Source organism: Malurus melanocephalus, unplaced genomic scaffold (assembly GCF_030028575.1).
Source record: "Malurus melanocephalus ecotype Western Australia unplaced genomic scaffold, MMel_1.1 scaffold_56, whole genome shotgun sequence".
Lineage (NCBI taxonomy): Eukaryota > Metazoa > Chordata > Aves > Passeriformes > Maluridae > Malurus > Malurus melanocephalus.
The window spans coordinates 758,818-784,308 of record NW_026623288.1 but is presented as its reverse complement, the minus strand read 5'-3'; the positions used below and the strand labels follow the sequence as shown (position 1 = coordinate 784,308).

The following is a 25,491-nucleotide window of genomic DNA, read 5'->3' as shown; positions in this document are numbered from 1 at the left end:
CCCACAGGGCGAGGCTGAGGCTGAGGCCAAGCCCGCCGTGCACCGCACTGACCGCGGCGGAACCTGCGGCGAGCCCGGGGCGGGGCGGGACGGCTGAGGCGGGGCGGCTGAGGCGGGGCTGAACCCCGCTATGGGACCCCGCTACGGGACACCCCAGCCCGCACCCTGCCGCACAGAGCTGCCCAGCGCGGGGGGCACGGAGCCGTGATCAGCTCCAGCGGGGCCGGGCACAGCGGAGGCTCCGGCGGGGCCCGGGGGCGGTGCTCGGGGCGGTGCTCGGGGCGGGCCCGGGGCGGTCCCACCGCGCTCCGGCCGCGCTTCCGTGCGCCGCGCCCCGTCATGCACGGCGGGCGGATGCGCCGCCATTTTTGCGCTCCCTCCGCCGTGCAGTGACAATAACAACCCGGCCGGGCCGTCCCCCCTCAGGGAGCGCGGGCACAGGCGGAGAGGGGGGAGCGGGGCCCGTGCGGAGCGGCCGCGGGGCACAGCGGGGCCGTGTGGGGCCGGGGGCTGGAGCCGAGGCGACAGGGAGCCGCGCTCAGCCCTCCCCGCTGCTTCTCGGCGGAGACGAGGCGGCCGGAGCAGGAGGGTAGCGCAAGGAGAAGCCGGGGGAGCGGGCAGCCGTGGGGAATTCTGCTGCTGGAGAGGAGAATTGAAAGGAACTGGTGGGTGGCGAGAGGCAGGAACGGAAACGCTCCGCTGGGAAAGGAGTAAAAGCAGGAAGGCAGAGACAAACTGCGAGAAGAACCAAAGTAATAAAGAAAAGGGGAAGAGGAGATAAAGTGATTCCTCCGRTAAAGAAGAACGCGAAGGAGAGGGAATACGGAAGGACTCCACTGATGAGAAGGAGGAGTTGAAAGACCCCCCCTCGAGAAACAGCAAACAGAGACTGACTCTAAAACTCTCCCTCTCTTTGTCACACCACAAGGATTTGATGCCCCTCAGCCTGTTCACTTCTGTGTGTTCATGTTTCCCACAGGTTTCTCTTCCCCCAACCCCCCAGCTGCAGCCCAGGAGGTCAGACCTGCCACTGATGGTAATACTAGCAGCAGCTCCTCCTGCAAGAAGAGAAAGTTAAATAACAGCAGCAACAGTAATTCTGAAAAAGAAGAATTTGATTCCATTTCCTCCTGCACCTCTTCTCCTTCCAAAAACACCTCCTCGTCATCTTCCACTGTCATCACCACTTCGTGCTCCTCTTCAGGGGTTGCTTCCTCCAACCATCACCTCCAGAAGAAGCTGCGCTTTGAGGACTCCGTGGATTTTATTGGACTCGATGTGAAGATGGCTGAAGAGTCTTCTTCCTCCTCCTCTCCTGCTGCCTCTTCTCAGCAGCAGCACCAACAACAGCTCAAAAATAAAAGCCTTTTAATTTCGTCAGTGGCTGTGGGGCACCATGCAAATGGCCTGACCAAAGCTGCCTCCTCTACTGTTTCCAGTTTCGCCAACAGTAAACCTGGCTCTGCCAAGAAATTAGTGATCAAGAACTTTAAAGGTAACAGGCCATAATTTGTCACAACCTATGGGGAGCTGACACTCGACTTTGTGTTTTGTTTTCAGCCTGAAAACCGGTTCCTTTCGAATAGCTCCAGGTTTTGCAAGAATTGCTTTTCTGTGGYGAACGTTTCTCTACTTATGTAAAGGGGAATAATGATTTCTGATGTGTGCTTGCCTGGTCATGTACACATCCTGAGCTGCACTTTGCTGCTTGGAATTATTTTTCAGACTCCCTTTACTCTGTCTTTTGAGAAGGCCTTAATTGGTATGTTAGGTGTATGGTTTTAATACCTGAGTGTGTAAATCGCCTTTGTTTAAACTTTAAACATTGATGCCTCTTTTCTACTAACTTGATTCAGGGCTTATTGTATATTATAGCCCAGGTTATGATAAGTAGTTGCACAGGATGTGTTTTTCTAAACTGGCCTTGGGTCTACATATCTTGCCTYTATCCGTGTTGTCTGTTTATAGGATAATCTGCCTGTGCTTAGTTTCAAATGTTGAAACTAAGGTGATTATCAGGCTATTATGGTGGATTTCCTTTCTGGTTTCCCCACTTGCCTTGAAAGTAGGTAGTTCAGATTTTTGCAGAGTTTTTTCCTTGTAATATCCTCGCTGTAATTTTTAATTGTGGTATCTTTTCTCTGTGTTAGCTTACTCATGCTTTACAAGTTTACATTATTTTATAAATTCTCTCAAGACACATGTTTGAGATTTTCAAGTAGTGTTGCTAGAGAGCAAGGTGAAGTAGAGAAATTAAACTTTTCTGGTGTGATGCTGCTTCATTTTCTAGTAAACAAAAATACAAATAGGTGTAGGCAGAAAGCTTAGCTCAAATGCTGTCATTTTTTCCCTATAAAGAGGAGGAAAGTATGGGCTTTTCTTATTTCCTGCTTCTTGTTTTTCAAAGCAGTCCAATACCTCGCTTTCTTGGGTTGTTTCTTTCTCCTCATGTGTTTGGGGTTGGGGAGAGGTAAAAGATACTTCCAACATTAAAATTAATTTCTGTATACACAATTGACATAAATATTCTGTAGAGATAATGCATTAAGTAAGGATTAGTRTTATTTGACCTACTGTAATGTTTTGCAGGAATTCTTGACCAACCTGTAAGTCTTTAAGGCTCCAATTCTCAAAAATGTTCTCCGCTCATCAGAGCATCATCATTTAATTTGACTGATTATTTTAAAATACAAACCTATGATGCATCATAGGCTGCTGTTCAGTTGCTTGTGCACTGTTATCTTTAAGGGAAGTTAACTTTCGCATTTAAAATACCTGTTAAATGTCATGGTTTGCATGGTGCTGTGACCATCATTGCTTGCGAATAGGTATTTGAACCACTTGCTTATTAAGGATGTCTTGGGATTCTGACAGCCTTGCTTTTTATTTACTCTTAGATGCTAAACTGAATAATAAGATTATTATCTTTGTCTTAGTGTGATAGCAATAACATCTTTTGCAACTTAAATTTAACTTCCTAAAATCCATGACCTTGGTGTTTACTGCTGAGCAGCMTACTCAGGAGTTGCTCATGAAAACAGGCAAGTCCATAGTCAGTTGTCTCTCTAGATCCATGTGATGCAGCTAATTTTGGGTTATTGCCAATGTTGTAGGAGAATGCTTGGAAGAACAAAATAATTGCTTCTCTCTGGTAGTTATCTCTGAGGAAATTGTAAAGCTTTAAAAGTTTGCCTTTTACATTTAGGTGTGTTAAAGCCAATTTTAATAGAGTATAAACTCTGGGCCAGTTTCACCTGTTGGTAGCATGAATATGCACGTGTCATCTTCCTTCCCAAATTTTCTTATTTGAGAATGTGCTTAATAGAACAAAAATGGTCACTTTAGATAGTTATGAGAAAACGAAATTTTAAAATAGTTACTTGAGGAATATGTTAGCATGTTGTAAGTGCTTTATTCTTGCTAAAGGTGCTGCAGAGCAGGGGCATGTCTAGAAAGAACCAGAAAAAATAATGGAGAGGGTCACATCTGGGAAGCTGGAGCTGCTTGAACATTAAAAGAGGCTTAACTCTTAACGAATGTCCACTGGCCAAAACCCAAGAGAGACATAAATGGATTCCTCTAAAGTTGGAAAGTTTTCCTTGGGACCATAAAGCCAGTATAATAATTAGAGAGTTTCCATGAGKGTTTCTTGAGGAGTTCTTTCCAACTTAATACAGAGCAAAATTAATAAGCAGTAAATTAATAACTGAGATACACACAACTCTGTATCTTTTARTCCATTTTTCTCCCCTTTTATGTTCACTTACTTTTGGCTCTGCTGTCCTGGTAGTGAAAGAGTCTAATGAAGGTGTAGATCATTCTTGCTGGTTTTAACCCTTCTTGAGCTGCTCAGGCACAGGATTGTGGTTTTTGTAAACCACCTGTACTATTTGGGCTACGTGTGTGTGAAGAGCAATGCTGCATTTTTAAAATGTGTTACTCTTTCAAATGTAGATAAGATACTGCTTTTACACAAATGCTTTCTTTTCACKTAAGTATAAATTAAAATCTGGAGCATGAGCCCATAGCTCTTTCCCCTCAAAGCTATGTTCTTTTCATTTCTGTAAAAGGTTCTGCTTTATCTAAATACTTTCTTAAACTTTATATAATTTCTCTTAAAGATAAACCCAAATTGCCTGAAAACTACACAGATGAAACCTGGCAAAAACTGAAAGAAGCTGTAGAAGCTATCCAGAACAGTACTTCAATTAAGTACAATTTAGAAGAGCTCTATCAGGTAAGTGCCTTAAATAAAAGCAATGGGGTCGGGATTTTTGTTTTGTTCTTAGATTTTTGTGCTTAAAATGCTTGATATGGTGGTAAGAATATGACATTTTGCTTGATAGCTGCTTTTGTCATTGAAAAACGTGTCACCAAATAGTTTCTCCCTTTGCAAATCATGAKTCAAAATTTCACAAGAAATTACACTGAACTCTTTTTCTTTTTTACTTGCCAAAAATAACCCAGGGTATGGTTTCCCTTGTGACAGTTGATCAGWATTAAATAAGGCAAGGAGCTATATTCCCTTTTATGTTTAGGGGGTTGTGGTGTTTATCTACTAAAGGAGAAACGTGGAATCCTAAAGTATTGATGTTTAGGTAAGCAAAAGATTATTGATATTAAAATACAATTTTTTTCTGAATAAATTATCTGTTCATGGTCAAGTATCACAAATCACTTCAAAACTGAAACTTTTTATTGCCTTCTTGCAGGTATCTAGAACACTGTTTTTCTTTCATGAATTGTGTTATTTTTCTTTTATTGTCATTTTTGGGCATTGCAGCATTCTCTCTCTTCTAAGAGCTGAGAATCAAAAGTTATTGCCAGCAASAGCTCTGATGGTTTTTTCTTAAATACTTTAGGAAGTGATCAGATTGAACTGCATTTCCTAATGCTTTTTTTTTTTTATTATAAGCTCCACTTCTGCTTTTTCAGCTGAATGTGTTGGGCAGATTTCCCCCTGCTCACCTTTTCCCTACTAAGGTCACTTGCGGTTTTAGCAGCATAGCAACGGTGCTGCTTTAGCTGGGTATTAAGAAGCATTTGAACTTTTTACTCTACTTTTAAAGCCTTTATTACCTGGTTAGTTGTTTAATTTGTTCCTCCGTGCGTGTATATAGCCTTCTCACCATCTCCTTTTAGTGTCTCTTTAGGCCTATTTGTACAATGCCTAGGGATAGATTTAAGGAGGAAAATATTGCTGTTCCTCAGTCCAGTGCATTCCTAAGATCAYTATAATCTTTTATAATGTTAAATTAATTAATTAAAAATACTGCTTTTTCTAACAGTTTGTCAGAATAGTATTGTTATTTTTGCAAAACTTAGTGAAAGTGATAGCAAATGACAGTCGACTGTACTGGCTGGTATTGTAAATTACTCTAGTCTGAATATCAGTGCAAATAACTGTTAGTTAAATGCTCAAAGGATATCCAAAATTGTTAAAAAATACAAAGTTCTATTGAAATACTTGCCTGTGTTTTAATAGTGTTGCTTAAAKTTCTGCTCAGTGTCACCACAAGCTTAGTTTGATGTTGCTTGTGGTCAGAAAACAAAAAATAACTTGAAAGAAAATCTCATTGATTCAATGGTAGTTACTAAGATACTTCTCAGTGAAATAGACTGCAATCAAGTTTGATTTCTTTTACATAAATCTAAAAATAAATGTTTTGATTTAAAAATAGTAATAGGAATCGCTAGTGTTTTTAGATGCTAACTAAACTAATGTCATTTCTGAACAGCTGCTTGGTAAATGGATCTGATCCCAAATATGCCTTGGCAGACACCATTATCCAACGTAGAGGGGAATTGCAAAAGAGTCTGCAAAAGTTCTGCTGAACACCTCAAAAGAAGATAGTTCTTTTTTTAATGGAGTTAAACTTCTTSAATTTAGTTTAACTCATCTGTGTTGGAAAAATCTCACTGGGCAAACATTTTGAAGCTTTATTTCTTTGCGGGACTCAAGCTTCATACTTGCTTTGTTCCTCCTCAGCAAGCAAAATTATTCCCATCTTTGAATAGCTCAAGTGCTACAGAATTGAAAGCTTATTTCATACAATWATTTTCCTTAGATTAGTAGCTGAAAGTAGAAATTTAGATCTTTRGTACCTGATACATAGTTTTTTTCTAAAATCAATCAGAGTTAAGTACTTCAGGAAAGTTCTGATTTTCTGTCATCAGAGCTGTGTTCATTTCTTTTTCCTTTTCCTCACCACACAGGCCCAGGTGTGGATACTGCAGTTAAAAAAAAAAAACCAGACAAAACCACAAAAAACTGCCTGTATGTTGCACAAAAGAAATAGGGCTCTTCTTCACATTTTCTGACCCTCATCATGGCACAGATTCATGAGCAGAAACACTTTTTCCACTAATTCAGAACAAGATAATTTTGTGAACTACAGGCCCTAAAGTTGTTACATATATCAATGTTGATACATTTTAGATACAATTAACATCGTCAAGCAGCAGTAATTAAGCCAAGCATAATATTGCAGCAGGGGTTAATCTCTTAAAAATGAGCAAAATTCTCGAAATTAAAGCATTTCTGTACATATTATCAACGAAGGTGGAGAAGTTTTGCACTTTATGTGCAAACACTTAATCCTAGCAGATGTTTAATACTTTGGAATTTCTGATAGACAAATGCAAAACCTCAGCTTTATATGAACGCTTCCTGAAAGTAGTGTTTATTAGTACACGTGCCCTTGTTTCACTCAAARTTAATTGTGTGCATTTGTCCATCTACAGTGCCGAGGCTAATTCTTTTAAGGATTTAGAGTACTTTAATAGACAGCAGTTGTAACAGGAGTGGTAGTTCGGATGAGGTGACCAGAAGTTCAGGAAAGAAGCTACTGGTGTCCTGGGGTGGTGGGTCAAATCCAGAGGGTGGTTCTGCAGGTGACAGGCAAGTTCCATCCAAAAGAGTCACCTTCCCAGCTCTCTGTTGGCTTTTCTGAAGTAGAAGAAATTGAGAAACCTAGCAAGATTGCCCTAGCTGAAGTTCTAATCAGGCTCTTCAAGCTCCATGTTTTCCATCCCTTTGTTCWTCTGAATCAAGTATCAGGTTATTTCCTGGTTTGCTGCCTGAACCTGGTTGTTCAATAGCAGAACAGAGCTGAGCAGTGCCTATAACCTGCTCTGAACAGTGAACTACAGAACACATTTTCCTATCACTTTGTTATATTTATTTGGTGTTTTTTTCAAATGTTTAGGCCAAGAGTTAAACCTGTTGCTATTTCCAGATATTAAGATATGTATACTTGGGTGATAATTCTGGCTTTCCTTATAGTCTTCGTTCAGACCTATTTTAGTCTTAATTGGCACATTCACTCTCTTGTGATGCCTGTTTACTTATGACACGAAGCTCATGCAGGTTTGGGGGGTTTTGCAGTTATTGTTGTGTGGATTGCTTTTGCTGTGGGGTTTTGGTTTTCATGGAGGTTTGGTTTGTGTTTGGTTGGCTTTTTTTTAACTCCTCTATGTGCTAGAGCCAGTGTTAGATGTAGTGCAGTTGCACTCAGAATGATCCCTGTTGATATCCTGGGTTGAACCAAGGAACTCTTGTTTAGCTGTTTTGATTATTGTTGTGCTTTTAGTGGTGACGGCTCGCAGTCTGCTTCTATTTGGACCGTTGGGAARTGTTCTGGGGGAATTTCAGTGTAATGGCATAGATCTGCTCTCTGCACTTCCAAGCTATGCAGAGCCTCCAATGGTTGTCTGCAGGTGCTGGGGGACAAACTTTGCCTTCCAGTTTTTTTTTCCCAAGGAGTTGGTTGTACTAGCAACTGAAGTCTTTTCCAGTAAGTCAGTAATAGCAAGAAGCATTGATTGAAAATCATAAATGCCTCTYCTCTAGCTTCTGCAGGTGTTTTACAGAATAAGCACTTACTGTGTCTTTCACCAGCTTGCAAATAGTTAAAGTTGTTCAATTKCTTTCAAAATCTGGGCAATGGGTATGAGTTTTGGAAATCTTGAGATCCACTAATGGACTTTCAAATTATTGTGTGCTTGATCAGTCTCCAAGACATGGCTCCATTAAATTTCTTTTCACTTCTTACTGTGAGCACAGCAATAATTCTTCTGCTACTTGATGAGATCTGGAAATCATGGATTGTTAACTGTAAACAGCTGTAATGTACTCTTGCTTATTAATATTCAGGATTATAATTAAASTTATTCAGGCATGGGGTTGGTGGATGGATAGATAAGACAGATAAAATACATACATGTACTTTTGGGGATGAGGGAAGCTTAATCAAGAACAGGACTGCAAAAAAAAAATTAAGCTGGCAATTCTCTTTCACTCATCAGTGTGATTTGGAGAGCATGAAAGTTAATAAAATTAAGACCTTAAGTGGCTGCTTTAGGTATGAAGCCCAGCAAGCTGATGGAACATTTTAAAGTACCATCCTTRGTCTTAGAGATGTCAGTCCTGCAGYTCTGTGTGAGAGATCGAACCTGCAGCTGGAATTGATAATCTGTGAGCAGTTCAGGGCATGGCCTGCCTTTGTCTCCTGTTGCTGTTACAGTGCCATGTCTGTCTCTGGTGTTCTGCATGTCACAGTTACCTACGTTAAAATCTGTGAGCAGCAGAATTCTTGTTTGGGATGGGGATGTCCCCCATTCTTGTAAAACCACATAAAAGAATATGGCAAGATTTTTCAGTATCTGTTTCTCTTTCTCTTCAGGCTGTTGAAAATCTCTGCTCCTACAAGATCTCTGCAAATTTGTACAAACAATTGAGGCAGATCTGTGAAGACCACATTAAAGCACAAATTCACCAATTCAGAGAATATCCTTTTTTAGCTGTTAACAAGCCAAAATTCTTTTACCTGCAAGAATATGGTGATGGAKTTCTTTGACCAATTCATGATATTAGACCATGGTAACCTGAATTCCTAGGCTTTGCATATCTGGTTTTGCTTCCATTTCTTTGTKGCACCTAGGAGAACACCACTCATTTCTTTTTGTCTGTAACAATTGGAAAGTTTCAGAGAAAGTTTCGCTGGTATTTGGGACAAAACTTTGRCATCTTATAGAAGCTCATGTTAAATTTGCAGGAAAGCTTAAAAAGCCTTTATTGGCTGTATCATGTCAGGATTTTTTTATATTGAACTTGCCAAACTTAGATAAACTGAAGTGTCTTCCAACAAGTAGTTGTTGGAGTTTTTTGGAAAAGCACTGGTGGTCTGGCAACATGTCAGATTCTGAGGAGCAAAATGTTTTCCTTTCAAAAGTTTGCTGTTGCATCAGGTTGAGATCCTGTTAAGTGGRTATTTATTAGTACCAGAACTATGCAGTGAGCTGAAGAAGAGATAAATTTCAAGGACAAAATTTGTTTCATAAGGTTAACTCTTTTRAAGAGCTGAAATTACAGTGCCTGTGTAATGGTGAGCTCTTTCATGTATTAGGTATTGTTGATTTTTGAGATGTGGGGATATGTATGTTTGTTCCATTCCCCAAGGGTGGGGGATTAAACAAAACATTTGGAAGTATTTAGATGAGTTTTTTTAATTTGTCCAGATAATTTTGATTTCTCATTATTAACCCAAGGACTCTCATTATAAAAAATAAAAATAAATATGTTGCAAGAAGTTAACTGGTTGTTTCTGAGAGCAGGTAACTTTGTTGTGCTCTCTGTTAAAGTCTTTTAAAAAATATAATAAAGTTGGTTCATTACATTGCTAACACTACTTATTAATGATGATTTTCTTAATGATTTCTTCATGGATTCATTGGATAGTGTTCTTTTTCTAAAGAAAATAGACAAATGTTGGCAAGATCACTGCAGACAAATGGTAAGTTTATCTTTTTAAAGAAAATCAGTTGCTTTTTCAGCCTGTTTTGCTTAACTTTGTTCATTTTCAAACCTCTGAAATGTCTTAAATTTGTGTAAGGTTTCTTTATGGTATACAGCTGTATCTAGTTTGCTAGAAATCCAAGGCTTGAAAATACTTGTCTGTAGTGTTTTTCGTGGCATATGGGTCTGATCTTGGACACACACACAKTCAGCTCCTCACTGTCAGTTTTATGCAAACCTTTTTCCTTTATACCTATTTTTAAAGCAGCTGTTCCATTACACACAAATTGTAATGCAACACAGAAATATGCAAAGAGTSACATTGATCACCTTGGGATTGGCAGAAGATGTTAAATAAATCAGCAGTGTCTAAGAAAGCACTGCCTGAAATCCATTGGTGGGATTTGTTGTTGTTGTTTTTGAGTGTAATTGGTGTTTCTCTTCAGTTTTAAGAATGAAATGATTGTGGCTGTTTTATTCCTTCTTGTGACAGATTATGATTAGGAGTATCTTTTTGTTCTTGGATCGAACTTACGTACTGCAGAATTCAATGCTGCCATCTATTTGGTAAGGGCATAAAGAATAAAATTATTTGGGGGTGCATTTCAACTATTGCTTATATCTTGCTGATTTTCAGGTGGATTTTTTTAAAATAAACCTTATAGTGACATGTAAATTACATGGTGAGTGCATACCTGCATGTTGGAAAGGGAGACTTTTAGTTTATTTGCTACAAATTATAGGATTGTTCTAGAGTAGGGCTGATTCCAAATCTCAGTGAATTGGCTATCAGCCTCCAGTTTGCACAGTTAAGGGAAAGGATCTGGTCAACAACTGAAGTGCAAGGGTTTGGRGTGCCCCATAACTGCCTTTAGCATGCATAGTATTTCAAGTTTTCTAAGTMCTTTGAAGGAAAGAGCTGCTTAAAATAAAGGCAGGTTACTCTCTTTTGAACTTCTACTTCTGTCCCTGTATTATCAATAATTAGTATATGCCCTACCATGCCTTTGCCACCATCTGAATTATTTTGYGAGAGATTAATGGAGGGCCTGACTTTGCCTAAGAGTGACCATACCCATAGTTTCAAATTCATGGATGGCTTTAACTGGGATGGCCAAAGCAGAGATCCTTGTCTTTCACATCAATGAGTTCATTTAAGCCCTGCCTAAGAATTAGAGATAAGTAAGTAGTGGACAAAAAGAAATATTGTCCAAGAACAACATAACCATGGAACTTGAACTTAGAGTGATATGTTAAGTTTCTTGTGAAGGCTGGTGTTCGAACATCCTGTCAACCAACTGAAAAATAAAGATGTTGCAAAAGTTACAGGATTATTTAGGAAAAAGTATTATGCATTGGTGTTTAAAATCTGTAGCTTCCTGTTGGTGCAGTGTCATGGTTTATTTTAGTGTTTATGTATTTGTTCATCTTGAATGATATGGAGGCAGAGGAATGAGGAATTGGARGAATGCTGGTATTGGCCTCTATTAGATCTAGATCATGTTTAAATAATACAGATCTCTGAGGTTTATTCTTAAAAAATTTATTGAGCAGCCTTTGTTTTCATTTTAGGGATATGGGGCTAGAATTGTTCAGAACTCATATAATCAGTGATCAGAAGGTTCAGAACAAAACTATTGATGGTATTCTTCTGCTGATCGAGAGGGAAAGAAATGGAGAGGCTATTGATAGGAGTTTACTGCGAAGCCTTCTGAGCATGCTTTCTGACTTGCAGGTGAGTGAACTTGTCTCACCTTTAAACCACCAAATACTCAAATTCTTTCTTAGTACTCAGTATGCTTTACCCTGGATTGCTGTCATGTTGTTTCCCCAGATTTATCAGGACTCWTTCGAACATAGATTCTTGGAAGAGACTAATCGCCTGTATGCAGCAGAGGGACAGAGGCTTATGCAGGAGCGAGAGGTATTTTGAATGTTTAACAGTRTTTGTTGTGCCTAATGTCAAAGCATGTGTTGGGGAGTGGAAATATTCTACTGCCTTAGCCAGTGTTCAAGGCAATAATGTGACCTTTGTTTTATAGTACTCTGAGAAAGGAAATGCACGTGCAATTGCGTTCAGTCACAGTGTTAATGATTTCTGCTTAAAACTGGAGCTGCTGCTGCTGTCAGACCAGTACTGTCTCTTTTTTCCCTTCTTGGTTTTTTTTTGGTTTGCTTTTTTTTTTTAAACATACAAAACCACTCTGGCATTTTCAGGTTCCAGAATATCTTCACCATGTCAACAAGCGCTTGGAAGAAGAAGCAGACAGAATAATCACTTATTTAGATCAGAGCACACAGTAAGTGCAATCTCTCTTTGCCTRGTGCTGTGAGCTGTTTGGCTCCTCTTCTGGTGAGGGCCATTTAAGTAGCTGCAATTTATTTCCGTTATTGACTGACSGTTAAATGCTTTTCACTTCCCACAGTTCCATGTTTACAATGAAACACTGTCTTGGCTCACACAGCTAATAGCCTTTTCTTCTAAGTCACTAGTTAGTTTGGCATAAATGTTGTTAAGTATTTGCTTGAAGGAAAATAGGCTGCCACTCCCAGCCCAAATGTCTCTATCCTGCTGAAATGAAATTAATTAGCTGTTGTCCTACCTGAAAAATATAARACTCAGCATAGAAAATTCTAAAGATAAAGCCTCTGAATATTTACAGAAAATATTTGCATATATATTCAATAATTGGGAAATTATTGAATAATATCATTCTTCAGTCTTTTCTACTTAGAGGCAGGATTCCCTCAAAAACAGTCAAGTGGAGGTCACCTAACATAAAGCTACAGCTACAGCTGTTGTGTCTGAGAGAAAATGTAGGTCACTAATACCAAAACCTTTCTGAGAGAGAGGTGTTTCATTGCTACTGTCATACGTTTTGATTTCCTTCGTCCCTCAGCTGTTAAAAACATTTAGCTTGTTTAGTGGCTTCCTTCTTCCATGCCAGTATTAGTGGCCAATTCCCTTTTTTGTTTTAATAYCTCTTAACTTGAGGTCTGTTTTTATTTTTCCTGGTTTGTCTCCCAAGACATGAATCTCCTYCCACAACACAGGACTAGGCATATTATTTGATGAATTCTCCCTAACTTCTTCACGATGGAATCATTGTCCAGCTGCCTACAGGTCATGAACAACAGRCTTATTGTGTGAATTAAAATCATCAGTCAGCAAACAGAAAAAAAAGAGTGTTTACTGGAGAGGAAAAAGGATGAATATGTGTAGAATCATTTTAGGTCCTTGGCCACAGATAATTAGAGCACTCCCAATGATAATGTAATTAACATAATCTCAAAAGAAGGATTTAAAACTGTCAGTAATGGAAAAAGGAAAAGTAATTCTAAACATTTCTTCTATAGGAAGCCACTAATTGCTACTGTAGAAAAGCAACTTCTAGGTGAACATTTAACAGCCATTCTTCAGAAAGGTAATCTTTCTTCTTTATGGAAATGTTTCTAATTACTGCTTTGGGCCTTTCACTTCCTGTGCTGAAAGAAAGCGATGGATTTGGGTGCTGGGGGAGGACAAAGCTGCAGCATTCTTTAACTCCCTTTGCTCCTCAGTTCCCAAAATAGCACTGACCATTCTCTGTGTTGAAGATAAGGAGACACTATGCTGTCTTCTGATACACAGCAAAGCAGAAGGAAAACTAGTATAGGGGACTCAAGTTCAGTGTGTAAAGTAGCATTTTGAAGAGTTGGAGGTAAAGAAAGGAGTTSCCTTTGAATTATGGCTGTAACAGAAAAGGGAGATACTGAGTACTTGCTGCTAATACAAAGCTGTTTTAAAAATGTAGTATAATTTGAGCTATGGAATACATTGCTTCAGTTCTACAATTGTCTCTGTGGAGTCAAGTGCCCCTCTGTTGATCTGAGAGATAATCTGGAAATAGAAATGGGTGCAGTAAGAGTTGTATAATAAAAYAGTCAAGTCCATAGTAACCAAATTCTGAATGGAACAGATATGTGAGCATCTTCCTGCACATCTGTAACAAATTTTTCATTGAGGGGTGTATTGATCATTACCCATCTACTTCTTAGAACCTTGCTGTGGAGCATCAGACCTTCTCCAGAAAGTTAAAAAGTGAAGGGTGAAGAATTCTTGAAGCTGCTTGCTGTCAAGCATCTGTAAAATTTATTTTACAGCTGGAGTTGAGGCGCATAGCTGCCTTGCCAAGGAACTCTTCCTATACTTCAGTACAGTRCAAACTTGTCAAATCTGTAGGGAATAGTAAAGCAGAAGTAAGCAAAGGTRTTGTGATRAGAGTTGTTATTTTAAGTACATGTRGCCTARGTGCAATAAAATCTAGTGCAGTAAGAAAATTTTTAAGGTTTCGGCCAGTTTAGGCAGCCATTTTGTGTTTTGCTGTTTAATTAGGTAACTTAAAAAAACAAAAAACCACCACTAATGGTTGTATACAAAATACTTGATTTGAAGAGGTCTCCTACTGTAATAATAAGTTGTGCTTTCTTTGGGTTACTCTGGTTTTAAGTTCTATTGAAATTCTCACATTTGCAGGTTTAAATCACCTTCTCGATGAAAACCGAATTCAAGACTTGTCTCTTCTGTATCAGTTGTTCAGTCGTGTGAGAGGTGGAGTACAAGTTCTCTTGCAGCACTGGATTGAATACATAAAGGTACTGTTCCTAGAAATGTGGAACAGATACCACTCTTGCATCGGTTGGGTTTATACATAGATACTCGAGTCATCTCTGTAAACTATTGAATTTTTCTAAAAACTGAAGATATTTGCTTATAAACCTGTATTTAATAGACAGCTTTTGAAACRTCCCAGGAAAGGTATAGTAAGTGTTCAAGCCCTATTGAAAAACACTTTGAGCATTCAGTTCAATTATTGAACTTCAAATAAATTTGGAATTTATAATCTTGCTTATAGTTAGGTTTGGGGGACACCTATATTTCTTCAGTAGTTATTTTGGTAATGGCAAAATGTTTGTCTTCTTCCTGATAAAATTTCCTGTGMGAATCAGTGATCGTTTAACCACTTGTACCACTTGAAGTTCAAAGAGCACTTGAATATCAGTTAAGATGATTCATCTTATTTCTGAGTGAAAATGTCACAGAAAATATGGTTGTTGTGAAGGAAGGCTTTGTAATGGCACAGGAGTACTGTTCAGTAAAACGGAGTATAGTGGGAGCATTACCTGTGTAAAACCTGAGGATATATCTGATTAAAAAGGGTGTGTTAATTTTATCATGCAAAACTTTATTTAGACAGAAATTCTGAATCTGTTCACTTTTTCGTCAGTTGGGTTTGAATCAATATACAAGGCCTAGGCATGATTATATAATAAAAACTTGATAATACTCTTCCTTTTGTTGTGTTAGTGGAACTAATATGAGTACCAGAAACAATTTATTAYAAAAGTAATTAAGGTTTTAGAAGTATTGTCATTTAAATTAATAATTCAGACTAATTGAAAGATCTGTTTTATTTTGCAGGCATTTGGTAGCACCATAGTAATTAATCCAGAAAAGGACAAAACCATGGTCCAAGAACTCCTTGATTTTAAAGACAAAGTTGACCATATTATTGATGTTTGCTTTCTCAAGAATGAGAAGTTTGTAAATGCCATGAAAGAAGCCTTTGAAACATTCATTAACAAAAGACCAAATAAGCCAGCTGAACTCATAGGTATTTTTCTTCAGTATATTCCCTGTGAGAWTTTGGGTGCTGAGTTGCTGGTGCACTTGCAGATGGGATATGCTGGAATTGTGTGTTAATACATGCACAGTGCAAATCAAACTGGGGATTTCCTGTACCATCTGGTGCAAGGGAATTGTTTGGGAGGGTAGCATCAAACATTAMAAGCAAACTGTTCATCACTTCACTGGCCAGGCAGTGCAGAATTTGGGCATTCCAGTAGTTGGCTGGTGTCCAGGTGTGAGAATACTGCTAATAATTAGATTTTTTCAGAAGCTTACATAACTGTGTCACCAGCACGTGTGTGCAGAGCTTTTAGGGGCTTTACAGAGATATCTGTGGTTTAATATGTAAAAGCAGAGAGAGCTGAGGATGCACTGAACCTCTCATGGTGTTGGGGCACTCTCTGGTTTGCAAAGAACATTATTTACAGATTTGTGCATTACAAGCCTGTGCTCTGCACTACGGAATCATTTCCCCACACAGTGAATAATACCTGCTCTGYAATTGGTTATGCTGTTAGGCTTGTGGAGTGATGCTTTCTGCCCTCTTTTTTTTTGTATTAATTCCCTAACTGTAATGTGCTTACCAGACCATTTGAAATTAAAACAATCTAGTTTGATTGAAACTAGAAATTAAAACAAACTAGTAATCTGCTAGAGATATTCAGCAGTATAGTCAACACATTTAAATATTGGTTTGCATATTTTTCTTATGATCTTTTTGCTTCTATTACTGATAYGTCAGTCAGTGACTCTTTACTTTGAGATGATAAGATAAACCAAGATACTTTTTGTTTAGGCAAAATTATTTTAACATTGTGTGCAAATTAAGTTAAGATGCTGTAATTGCTTATCTGTAAAAAGATACTATGCTATAATGTTTTCATCATAACTTTATAGCCTCTATGAAAATGTATCAAGTTAACTATAATGAAGCTGATAGAAAGTGATTTCAGGATTCTTTCTATTTTCAAGATTTCATAATATTAGATTTAGAAATTTTTGTTTCATTGTGACATTAAGCATGTGCTGAACTTTATTCTCCAACACTCTTTTAGCTAAATATGTAGACTCAAAGCTTCGTGCAGGCAACAAAGAAGCTACTGATGAAGAACTTGAAAAAATGCTGGATAAAATTATGATCATATTTAGATTCATATATGGTAAGTATTTGGGTTTTCTTTGTGGGGATGCAGTTGGTTAACGAGTAACAAAAAGGTACCTTGAAATTATTTTTGCAGTCTGTCTGCATTTTCAGGTGTTCATTCTTGGTGGATGTGGTTTTGGTGTAGTGATGCTTAACTACTTTGCCTGTCAAATCTCAAATAACAGAACCTGTGGAAAACTTCATATGAAGGCTCTTTTTGCTTTCCTKAGGTTTGAATTGAACCTCTTGTAGGTAATGTTTGTTTTAAACCAACAGTGATTGTGATCACTTTCAAATCTCATCTCTTACAGGAAAAGATGTCTTTGAGGCCTTTTATAAAAAAGATCTAGCAAAGAGACTATTAGTTGGGAAGAGTGCATCAGTAGATGCTGAAAAATCTATGCTTTCCAAACTCAAACATGGTAAATATCTATCATTTCTATCAGCTTTCTTTTAAAAGTAGTTCTTTTAAAAGGCCTTCCCAAAMGCTCTGTTGGTATTTCCTCTTTCCATGAGAGCAAAAGCCTCCTGTGCAAGTCTTGAATGACTGGTGGGTTTTGAGGAGATTCATTTGCTKTTAGTTTTGTAATTATAACAGGAAAAGCCAAACCCCAGGAGCCTGAAGTGCAAAGTGTATCTTGGCCTGTGGGATAGAATTGAGGTTCCCTGCTGAGTAAATCAGTGATGTGCTCAGAGAACATAGGGATGGCTTTAATTGTTACTCACTTCCAGCTAGTGGTTCTCTAGTCTGGTCTTCATTGTTTCATTGGATGGAGCCCTTGACTGGTACAATTAAGATTTTTTCATCTTGTTCTACCATCAGCAGACAGTTTSTAAGGCAGCTGATAGGGATTAGAATGGCCATCTGAGTGACCAGTGGTCACCATAGTCCAAGGAGGAACAGTCAGATCCACATGGAAAAAYAACTGGCTTGCAAAATAGTTTCCCCATTAAAACATTTTCCTGTTTCTTGTTTATAACCTTATTCTCTACCTTAATTAGAATCCAGGTCTTTATGTAAGAAAATGTGCTGAAATAGGTTATCTTGCTTAAAAATATTTTCTGATAAATATTTAGAATAACTGTGTTGTTAAAAGTAAACAGGATTCATTTCTAATTTTTACATTTTCTCTTTCATAGAATGTGGAGCTGCTTTCACCAGCAAACTTGAAGGAATGTTTAAAGATATGGAGCTTTCAAAAGATATAATGATACAATTCAAACAGGTACTGAGGGAAAGCCTGTTGTCTGTGCTTTTGAAAATTTTGCTTAATTCATTGAGGGGTTTCCTGGGCAATACAGCAAAAAACCTGAGATAAGCTTCTTCWAACAGGACATCACCTGCAGTGATAAGAGAATTGCAAACTTACACAATATTGTAACACCAGCTCTGGAACATTTTTAACACCCTTATATTCTGATGCCTTGGAAGCTTTTGCATATTTAGTTCTGGTGATTCTGTAATATTTTGATTAAAACAACTCATTCTTTCCTTCATTCACACATAATTAGATCTTCACCTCAGTCTGCTAAAACACTACTTTTGCTGTTTTCTTCCTGTATGGCAGTACCTTTAGAATTTTAGAAAAGTGCTTTTTCTTATCTTAATTTTCTTGTATGTAACTTGCAATTTCTATGGCAAACACATCATGAGGTCACTTGTCTTTTCTGCTCATGCAATGCGTGTCCTAACTTTTCAGTTCTACCTGAGATATGTTTATTAAACATARCTCTATTTCAATTTATTTTGTTTCTCTTTGCAGTATATGCAAAATCAGAATGTCCCTGGCAACATTGAACTAACAGTGAATATTCTGACTATGGGTTATTGGCCAACCTACGTGCCTATGGAGGTCCACCTGCCCCCAGAGGTAATGAACATCAGGGGTTATACAAGTATTGGCCTGTCAGAATTGCATCTTGGGATCCACTGACACTTGGTTTGAAATATGCACAAGGAAAGAAATGCRGAACTGTCTTTTTAAAATGAAATTTGTTTTCTTGTATTTCCTTTCATTATTCTAAGCCTTGATTTAAAGCTTAATTAATTGTGGAGGAGGGAAGGATGCTTTTAAAGTAGAAATGGTGTTTTAGTGTTTTGGGATTTTTCTTTCTTTAGATGGTAAAACTGCAGGAGATTTTCAAGACCTTTTATTTAGGAAAACACAGTGGTAGGAAACTTCAATGGCAGTCAACACTAGGACACTGTGTACTAAAAGCAGAATTTAAAGAGGTGAGTCTATTGTTTCTCTTACTCGTGTTACTTTGTTGATTCCAAGTCTGGCTTGTACCTTAGGGATATATGGGGAAGCTTTTTTGTGCCATGCTGGAAAACTCTACAGTTTTTTTCAATTTTTACCTCTTGCTATCATTTACAGAGTTGGTAGTTTTTGAAACAGATCTGTTAAGGTCTAGGAACATGCACCCAGTTTCTGTATTGGTGGGGAAAGAAAAGCCTGATGGGGAGCATATCCAGTGGGTTTAGCTCCAGATTAAAAATGACCCTTGTTTCATAGTGGGGAGAAAAAAAAAGGGGCCCTGTTTCTTTGATGGCCTTCCTTCATCTTACTGCATTAAGTATCTTTACAGTAAGCTTTTCATTACTGAAATAAACACAAATTCTGGATAGTAGAGAAACACAGCTGTTTTTAAAGGGTTTCCAATTATTCCCCTTCAGCYTTTCTTCATGGACACAAAAATTTCCTCATTAAGTAGGAGTGTTTACCACTTCTATTTTTCAGAAAAATGTTAATGGTAAATCAAGTATTATGAAACTTGATTGTTTCAAGGATTCTATAGTTTGTTATACTGTGTTCATTATACTATGTTCCTTAAGCTAGTGTTTGTGTAAGACTTTGAGTTAAAGGTCCTTCAAATTGTAATTTTAAGGACTCAGTGCTTTGAGATTTGTCTGAAGTAATCTGATGAATAGCTTGGGTGAGTTTTGTCACTGGATAGAGAAGTCCAGCCTTGTGGCCTCAAGCTGGTGCTGCATTGCATAGTAAACACAGGTGACCAGTAACTTCTATAAAATAGAATAACATCCTCTTTTTTAAATAATTGGCATGCAAAACTGACATATTTCTCATGCTCCCCTTATCTCTTCCCCTCCATCCTCCMAAAAACCAGCCAGGTGATATCTGTTTATTTCCTTTGTGACAGGGCAAAAAAGAACTTCAGGTCTCCTTGTTCCAGACACTGGTGCTGCTTATGTTTAATGAAGGAGAGGAGTTCAGTTTAGAGGAGATAAAACAAGCCACTGGGATAGGTTGGTATTAAAAACAACCGAGTACTTCCAAGTGTTCTTACTAAAAAAAAACCTAAACAACTTGTTTCTGCTTTAGAGGATGGAGAGCTGAGAAGGACACTTCAATCTCTGGCTTGTGGCAAAGCCAGAGTACTGACTAAAAGCCCCAAAGGCAAAGATGTGGAAGATGGTGATAAATTCACATGTAATGATGATTTCAGACATAAACTCTTCAGGATAAAAATCAACCAAATTCAGATGAAAGAAACGGTATATTTTTTTTAATCCTCTTGGGTTTCGATCCTTGGGTTAAGAACCTTGTTGCCTGCCCATTTACAAGCTCTTTTCCTCCTGGTTATCACATACATACTGGTATTTCTGTCAAAGTTACACATGTAATTTGGATGACAGCACATACAGTGGTGATTTGTGTKCCTCTGTACTAAGACAGCAGTGATGCTGGATGTCTCTAAGTAAGGTTAAGAGAAGTTCCAATTAGGGAATGCTCTTCTTGTCCTTTATCTTTCTGTGGAGCTTAACTGACTGTTTGTGAAAATGGAAAGTTCACTGTGGATGGACTTGTTTCTGTGACAGCCATCCAATGTAAAACCTTTGCAAAAGATTTTAATTCCTTGTACAAGTGGGTTTTTTAATAGACAATCAGTCTTTGTATTTGTAAAGGCTTTATGTCRCATATTTGACAACAGGCATTTCACTGTCTTACACTGAGAATTGTCTTAGAGATAGAAAGAATTGTTTTGACAGTGCTGGTAGTCTCATTAAAACTTTTCTGAATGGATCCTTCAGGTGGAGGAACAGGCAAGCACTACAGAGAGAGTGTTCCAGGACCGGCAGTACCAGATTGATGCCGCCATTGTGCGGATCATGAAGATGCGCAAGACGCTGAGTCACAACCTGCTCGTGTCAGAGGTCTACAACCAGCTGAAATTCCCAGTCAAGGTGAAATACTGATTTTTCTACTTTGAAAACTTTATTAGATCTTTTTATCTTCCCTGGCATGCCCTCAGTTAAATGGTGCTTCTGTCTGAAATATGCATCTTTTTAGTATTGGAAAGGGCAAATAGTCACTTTCAGGAATTTTTGAAGTGCCAGTTGCTACTGAAACATATTTCCAAAGGATTTCAGCCCTGGTGTTTGTTAGCATCAAGGAAGCACCTGGCTCTCCTCATATGCTGCTGTTCCTCTGCAGTGTTCTGGCAAGGCATTCTTGGGCACAAGGAGAAAATGCTTCAGATCTCAAAACCAGTTCTGCATTACATTCTTAACTTGGTTGATACTTTTTATGTACAGTGGTTTMGACAGATTATACCGGTTAATATATAAACACATATATAGGAATGAAAAAAATACAGGTGAATGTCTCAAAGCAGAAGTAGCCCACAGCTGCGATATAAAGTGACTGGCTTATTGTGTAGAAATGGAAATGGGTTTTCAAACAGACAATGGTGCATTGTTGGAATTCAAATATACAGTTCTTTCTATCAATGGAAATGTAAAGTAAAAGGTCCTCCTATCTTATTCCATTTTATTACCATGTTGAGCTCCTGCAGTCTTGTAAGTATTGCATAAACTGCAGTTGGGTTTTGTAGGATTATAGCAGATGATTTAAGTAATGTTCCTCATGCTTTATCATGAGGCATTTTTTTTTAAAGTTCTTCACCTTTCAAAATCACAGGGCACCCAAACTGTTGCAAAACATATTTGCTTCAAGAGGAAATGAAACTTGGACCATCTTTTACTGGCCAAAAGTCAGAAATAGAAACACTTYGGTACATGATGCACAAACTGCAGTACTTTAGAGTTCAGTTCAAACAGCAGCAAATATCTTTCCTTTCTGTAAAAAGTCTGTTTAGCTGCAGGTGATGAGCTAATTTTGTAACTTTCTCTTCCAGTAGTTACACATTGCAGACTTTAGAAGCTCTGATACTTTAAAGGATTTTTTTAGCTGTGATTTCTGTTTCYTCAGTCAACTTAAACAGTATAAATACTTGGCTCAAGTAGAAAGAAAGAACCAAGAARCATTGWCTGCAAAGTAATAATGCTGACATGTGTTTTATTTTACAGCCTGCTGACCTTAAGAAGAGAATAGAATCCTTAATTGACAGRGACTACATGGAAAGAGATAAAGAAAATCCAAATCAGTACAACTATATTGCATAAACATATGTTGGCCTTTGTTTTACTGCACACTTGGTGTCCTACACAGTTGCCAGTGGATAAACTAGCCTGTTGATCCTGTTAATTGACTTTTTATACTACCGATGATTGAATGAAAGCAGTGTAATGGAAAAGTATAGTAGAGTGGACTTCTTTCAGTGGTTAACATGCCCATTTAAAGAGTACTATTTACATTTTAAGAAGAATGCTGTTGAACTCTTTGCATGTTATTTAGTAAGATGTGCAGAAAGCTGAAAGAAAGTACCTGGTCTTTGTGATTCCATTTGTCTCTGGGTCTGAAGAGGAGTCCCTTGATATATGACAGATATCTTTCACATCTTTAAATGGAAACAGAAGGTTAATTAATATAAGAAAATAGCCTTTAAAATGCTTAAACTGCATGCAAACTTTTAATTTACTGTACAGAATGCGTTTCAGTTATACATACCATTGGTTTGGTTGATGCCCACACTTGGAATTTTTTCTCKTTGGAGGAGGGAAAATGGGGAATAAGCCAAGCTATGCTTCTTGGTGATCTGATGGAAATTATTCTTGGTTGCAATTAAGACAAAATGGTACCAATATAAAACAATGTATAAAGTTTGCAGTGTGGGCATATATACTGTATATACAAACACCATTCTTAAATAACTGCTACAACAAAACAAGTTCAGATTAGATTTATATGGCTTGCCTGTGAGACTTGGTGTTCACCTTTGGGAATTTTAAACATAAAACAGCCATAATGGAAGAAGTGACAGTTTTTACTAGTTATGGGTAGGAGGCCTTCACCTCTTGGCAGCAATACTCTAGAATAAAGAGAACCTATTTACAGATGAAAAGCCACACTGTTACTGTGGTAAAGCTGTAAGAACAAAAATTGCAAATGGATTTTAATACTTGTTTTGCTTTGCAACATTCTAAACTTGAACTAACCTCAAGGTTTAGACAGGGCGGCTCTAAGACTGCCCTGCTTTGGATTGCTTTAACTTAAAGCTTTAAGAACTCAGCCCTAGAGCCTAGCAGGCCTCCTAGAACCCAGAAGCCTACCTCTCATATAGTAAGTTAAGTATTGCTACAAGGCATCTAAAATATATTTTCTTAGATGACCAGAGAGCATTCTTTGCATCTTTATAAGACATGGGAGAGTAAGTCACTTGAATGTAGAGCTTTGTTTCAACAAAATACATTTTTTAATGCTTATAGCAGCATGTGCCAGGAATATGTGGAAAAAAGGTGTCAGCAGAAAAGGAACTCCTCCACGTACCAGTTCTTCCTTACCCAGCCAGGCTTTAGACCTATGATCAGCTGTRTTGCAGAGCACAATGAAAAACCTCATCCTCTTTCAGGCACTGATAGTCCTGGGGAATACCAGATATCTCTTGAAAGCAAGRTGTTACTTTTGTTTAATGGCAGTGTAACTTAGCTCTCTATGACCTATAACTTCTATCACTGTGATCCCACATTCAGGGGTGCGCATGTGTGAGAGTGTGTGTGCGTTTTCTATCTGACACATCCCATCCTTAGTGCTTTTTTTTTAATCTACTGTTTAATTCCATATATTCTCCAAATGTGTTTTCTCTCAAGCTCTTTTATATGCAGTCCTCAGCTGACAGATGAAGCAAATATGGSGTTTTTTTCTCTTGCTAAATTATTTGCAATCACCCTCAACTGTCATACAGCTCTTTGTGATCTGCAGAAAATCTGCTTTGTCCCTTGACACTATGGCAGCATAACCACTGGTAGACATCCAGGACCACCCCTGCCTCAGTGAGACACATACTGACAGTAGAGTTACGTGGTGTGAAATTTGAAGACTGCTCCTGCAACTCTTCAAGTGTTAGTTCCAATACAGATCCGCTGGGGAGGAAAGAATGCTCCCCACCATAAAAAAAAGAAACAAAACTGTGTTTTGCATTCAATGTTCCTTTTTCTTGTATGTGTTTTGTATCTTCAGCCAATAAAAGATTCCTTTTAAAGAGAATTGGAGAAGAAGCATAAGACTTAACTCTTTGGGAGACAGGAGCTGATGTATTGAGCAGGTTCCATTCAGTCTGTTGTAGCATACAAATCTAACACCACCACATGTGTGAATACCTGTTGTGGTAAAACCCTCCCGCATTGCACAAGTGTCACATTCAGTCAAACAAACTGCAGAGGTCTGTAGGTTTCTTTCATTTTTATCCCATCTATTTCAGTAACTTAAATGCAGAACATATTATGCAGAAAATGTCCTCAAATCTCATCAGAACTCACGATCCGAGGCAGACCCTAAGCGCAATCCAGTTAAAGCAACCCAAAGAATGGACTTTGAGAACCCTGGCTAGGCCGGGAGAGGGGTAAGCGAGGGGAGGGGAGAAGGTTTCTCCTTGTAGCTTCATGGGTTTTCCCCAAGAACTTGTTCATCTCTTCTGCTAAGGTCTCGCTCATTCCTGGTTAATGACAAAGCTGCAGCCAAGATTTGTCGTTGTACAACTCCGCAGATTCTTGCTGGGATCATGTGCCTGCCTATTGAGCCATATATATCTCTGTAAGAAAAAACTGAAGTGGGCTTGGACCACAACTCATCTGGCTAGAACACAGCTTGTCTGTTTGGCCACACATTTTTAATCTTGACTCTTGCATGCAGTTTATAGCACCTTGTTCATAAGAAATTGCAGTTTATTCTTAGAAATATATATTTTAGGTTTTTTAATCTTTATACCCATAAATGGACTATTTTTTTGTCTTGGCTGGTTTCAAAAGTGACCATTTTGTTTAAATGCTGTAATTGCAAATGTGTTGTAAACGTTGTTTTGTTCTATAGTTTACACAAAGGTGCCAAAGTAAATAGTTAATAAAAAAAAAAAAACAAACCCTAGCAAATTGTTAAGTTGCTTTAGCTGTTCTTCATATTTTGGTCTCAGCTTTTCTTTTTTGGTCAGCTTTTCATTTTTTCATAGACATATCATTTGCCCTAATGCTTTCTTTTAAAACAAAAAAAAAAAAGTGCATCTAAAAAAATGTTCAATTACCACTTTTTTTTTAGTGCTCTCATATAGTAGGAAGAACATTTTCTTTGAAATGTTACACTAAAATTGTAAGAGTACAGCAGCATTCAAAAATGTAATATACTTTTTGTATAACAGTCTTGAGAGTGTGTCTGGAGTGGGGGGAAAAACTAACCCTGTTACTTTTCAAAGCCTCTTCCCTCAGCTACCAGAATACAAAATTGTGCTTTTTCACTGCATCAAAAACTTATAGTTTATGCAGACTTGCAAACAGGGCATGTATCACCGTTGCATCCTTCGATGCAAAAAGCAGCAAAACCTTTTTTATGTTTCATAAGTCTGATATGGGTACAGAGAGTCTTTCTTAAGTTGGTAAATAATGTAAATACATGTCCTTTCAGAGAGTGAGTCTGTTATCTAGGTATTTTGTGTCATTTAATAAATATTAAACAGTTTTGTGTTGATAAA

At 38.1% G+C, this 25,491-nt stretch overlaps 1 protein-coding gene across 1 annotated transcript; it reads left to right on the top strand.

Moving 5' to 3' along the window:
• The first annotated feature begins 326 nt into the window (after positions 1 to 326).
• CUL4B (cullin 4B) lies at positions 327 to 25,491 on the top strand. The gene is made up of 20 exons (XM_057365638.1): positions 327 to 1,495; positions 4,122 to 4,237; positions 8,685 to 8,788; positions 9,725 to 9,794; positions 10,290 to 10,363; positions 11,369 to 11,531; positions 11,631 to 11,720; positions 12,014 to 12,096; positions 13,154 to 13,221; positions 14,313 to 14,431; positions 15,258 to 15,450; positions 16,520 to 16,624; positions 16,920 to 17,030; positions 17,749 to 17,834; positions 18,372 to 18,479; positions 18,728 to 18,841; positions 19,771 to 19,876; positions 19,953 to 20,125; positions 20,663 to 20,815; positions 21,941 to 25,491. The coding sequence occupies exons 1-20, from the start codon at positions 967 to 969 to the stop codon at positions 22,034 to 22,036; spliced, it is 2,661 nt and encodes an 886-aa protein (XP_057221621.1). The 5' UTR covers positions 327 to 966; the 3' UTR covers positions 22,037 to 25,491.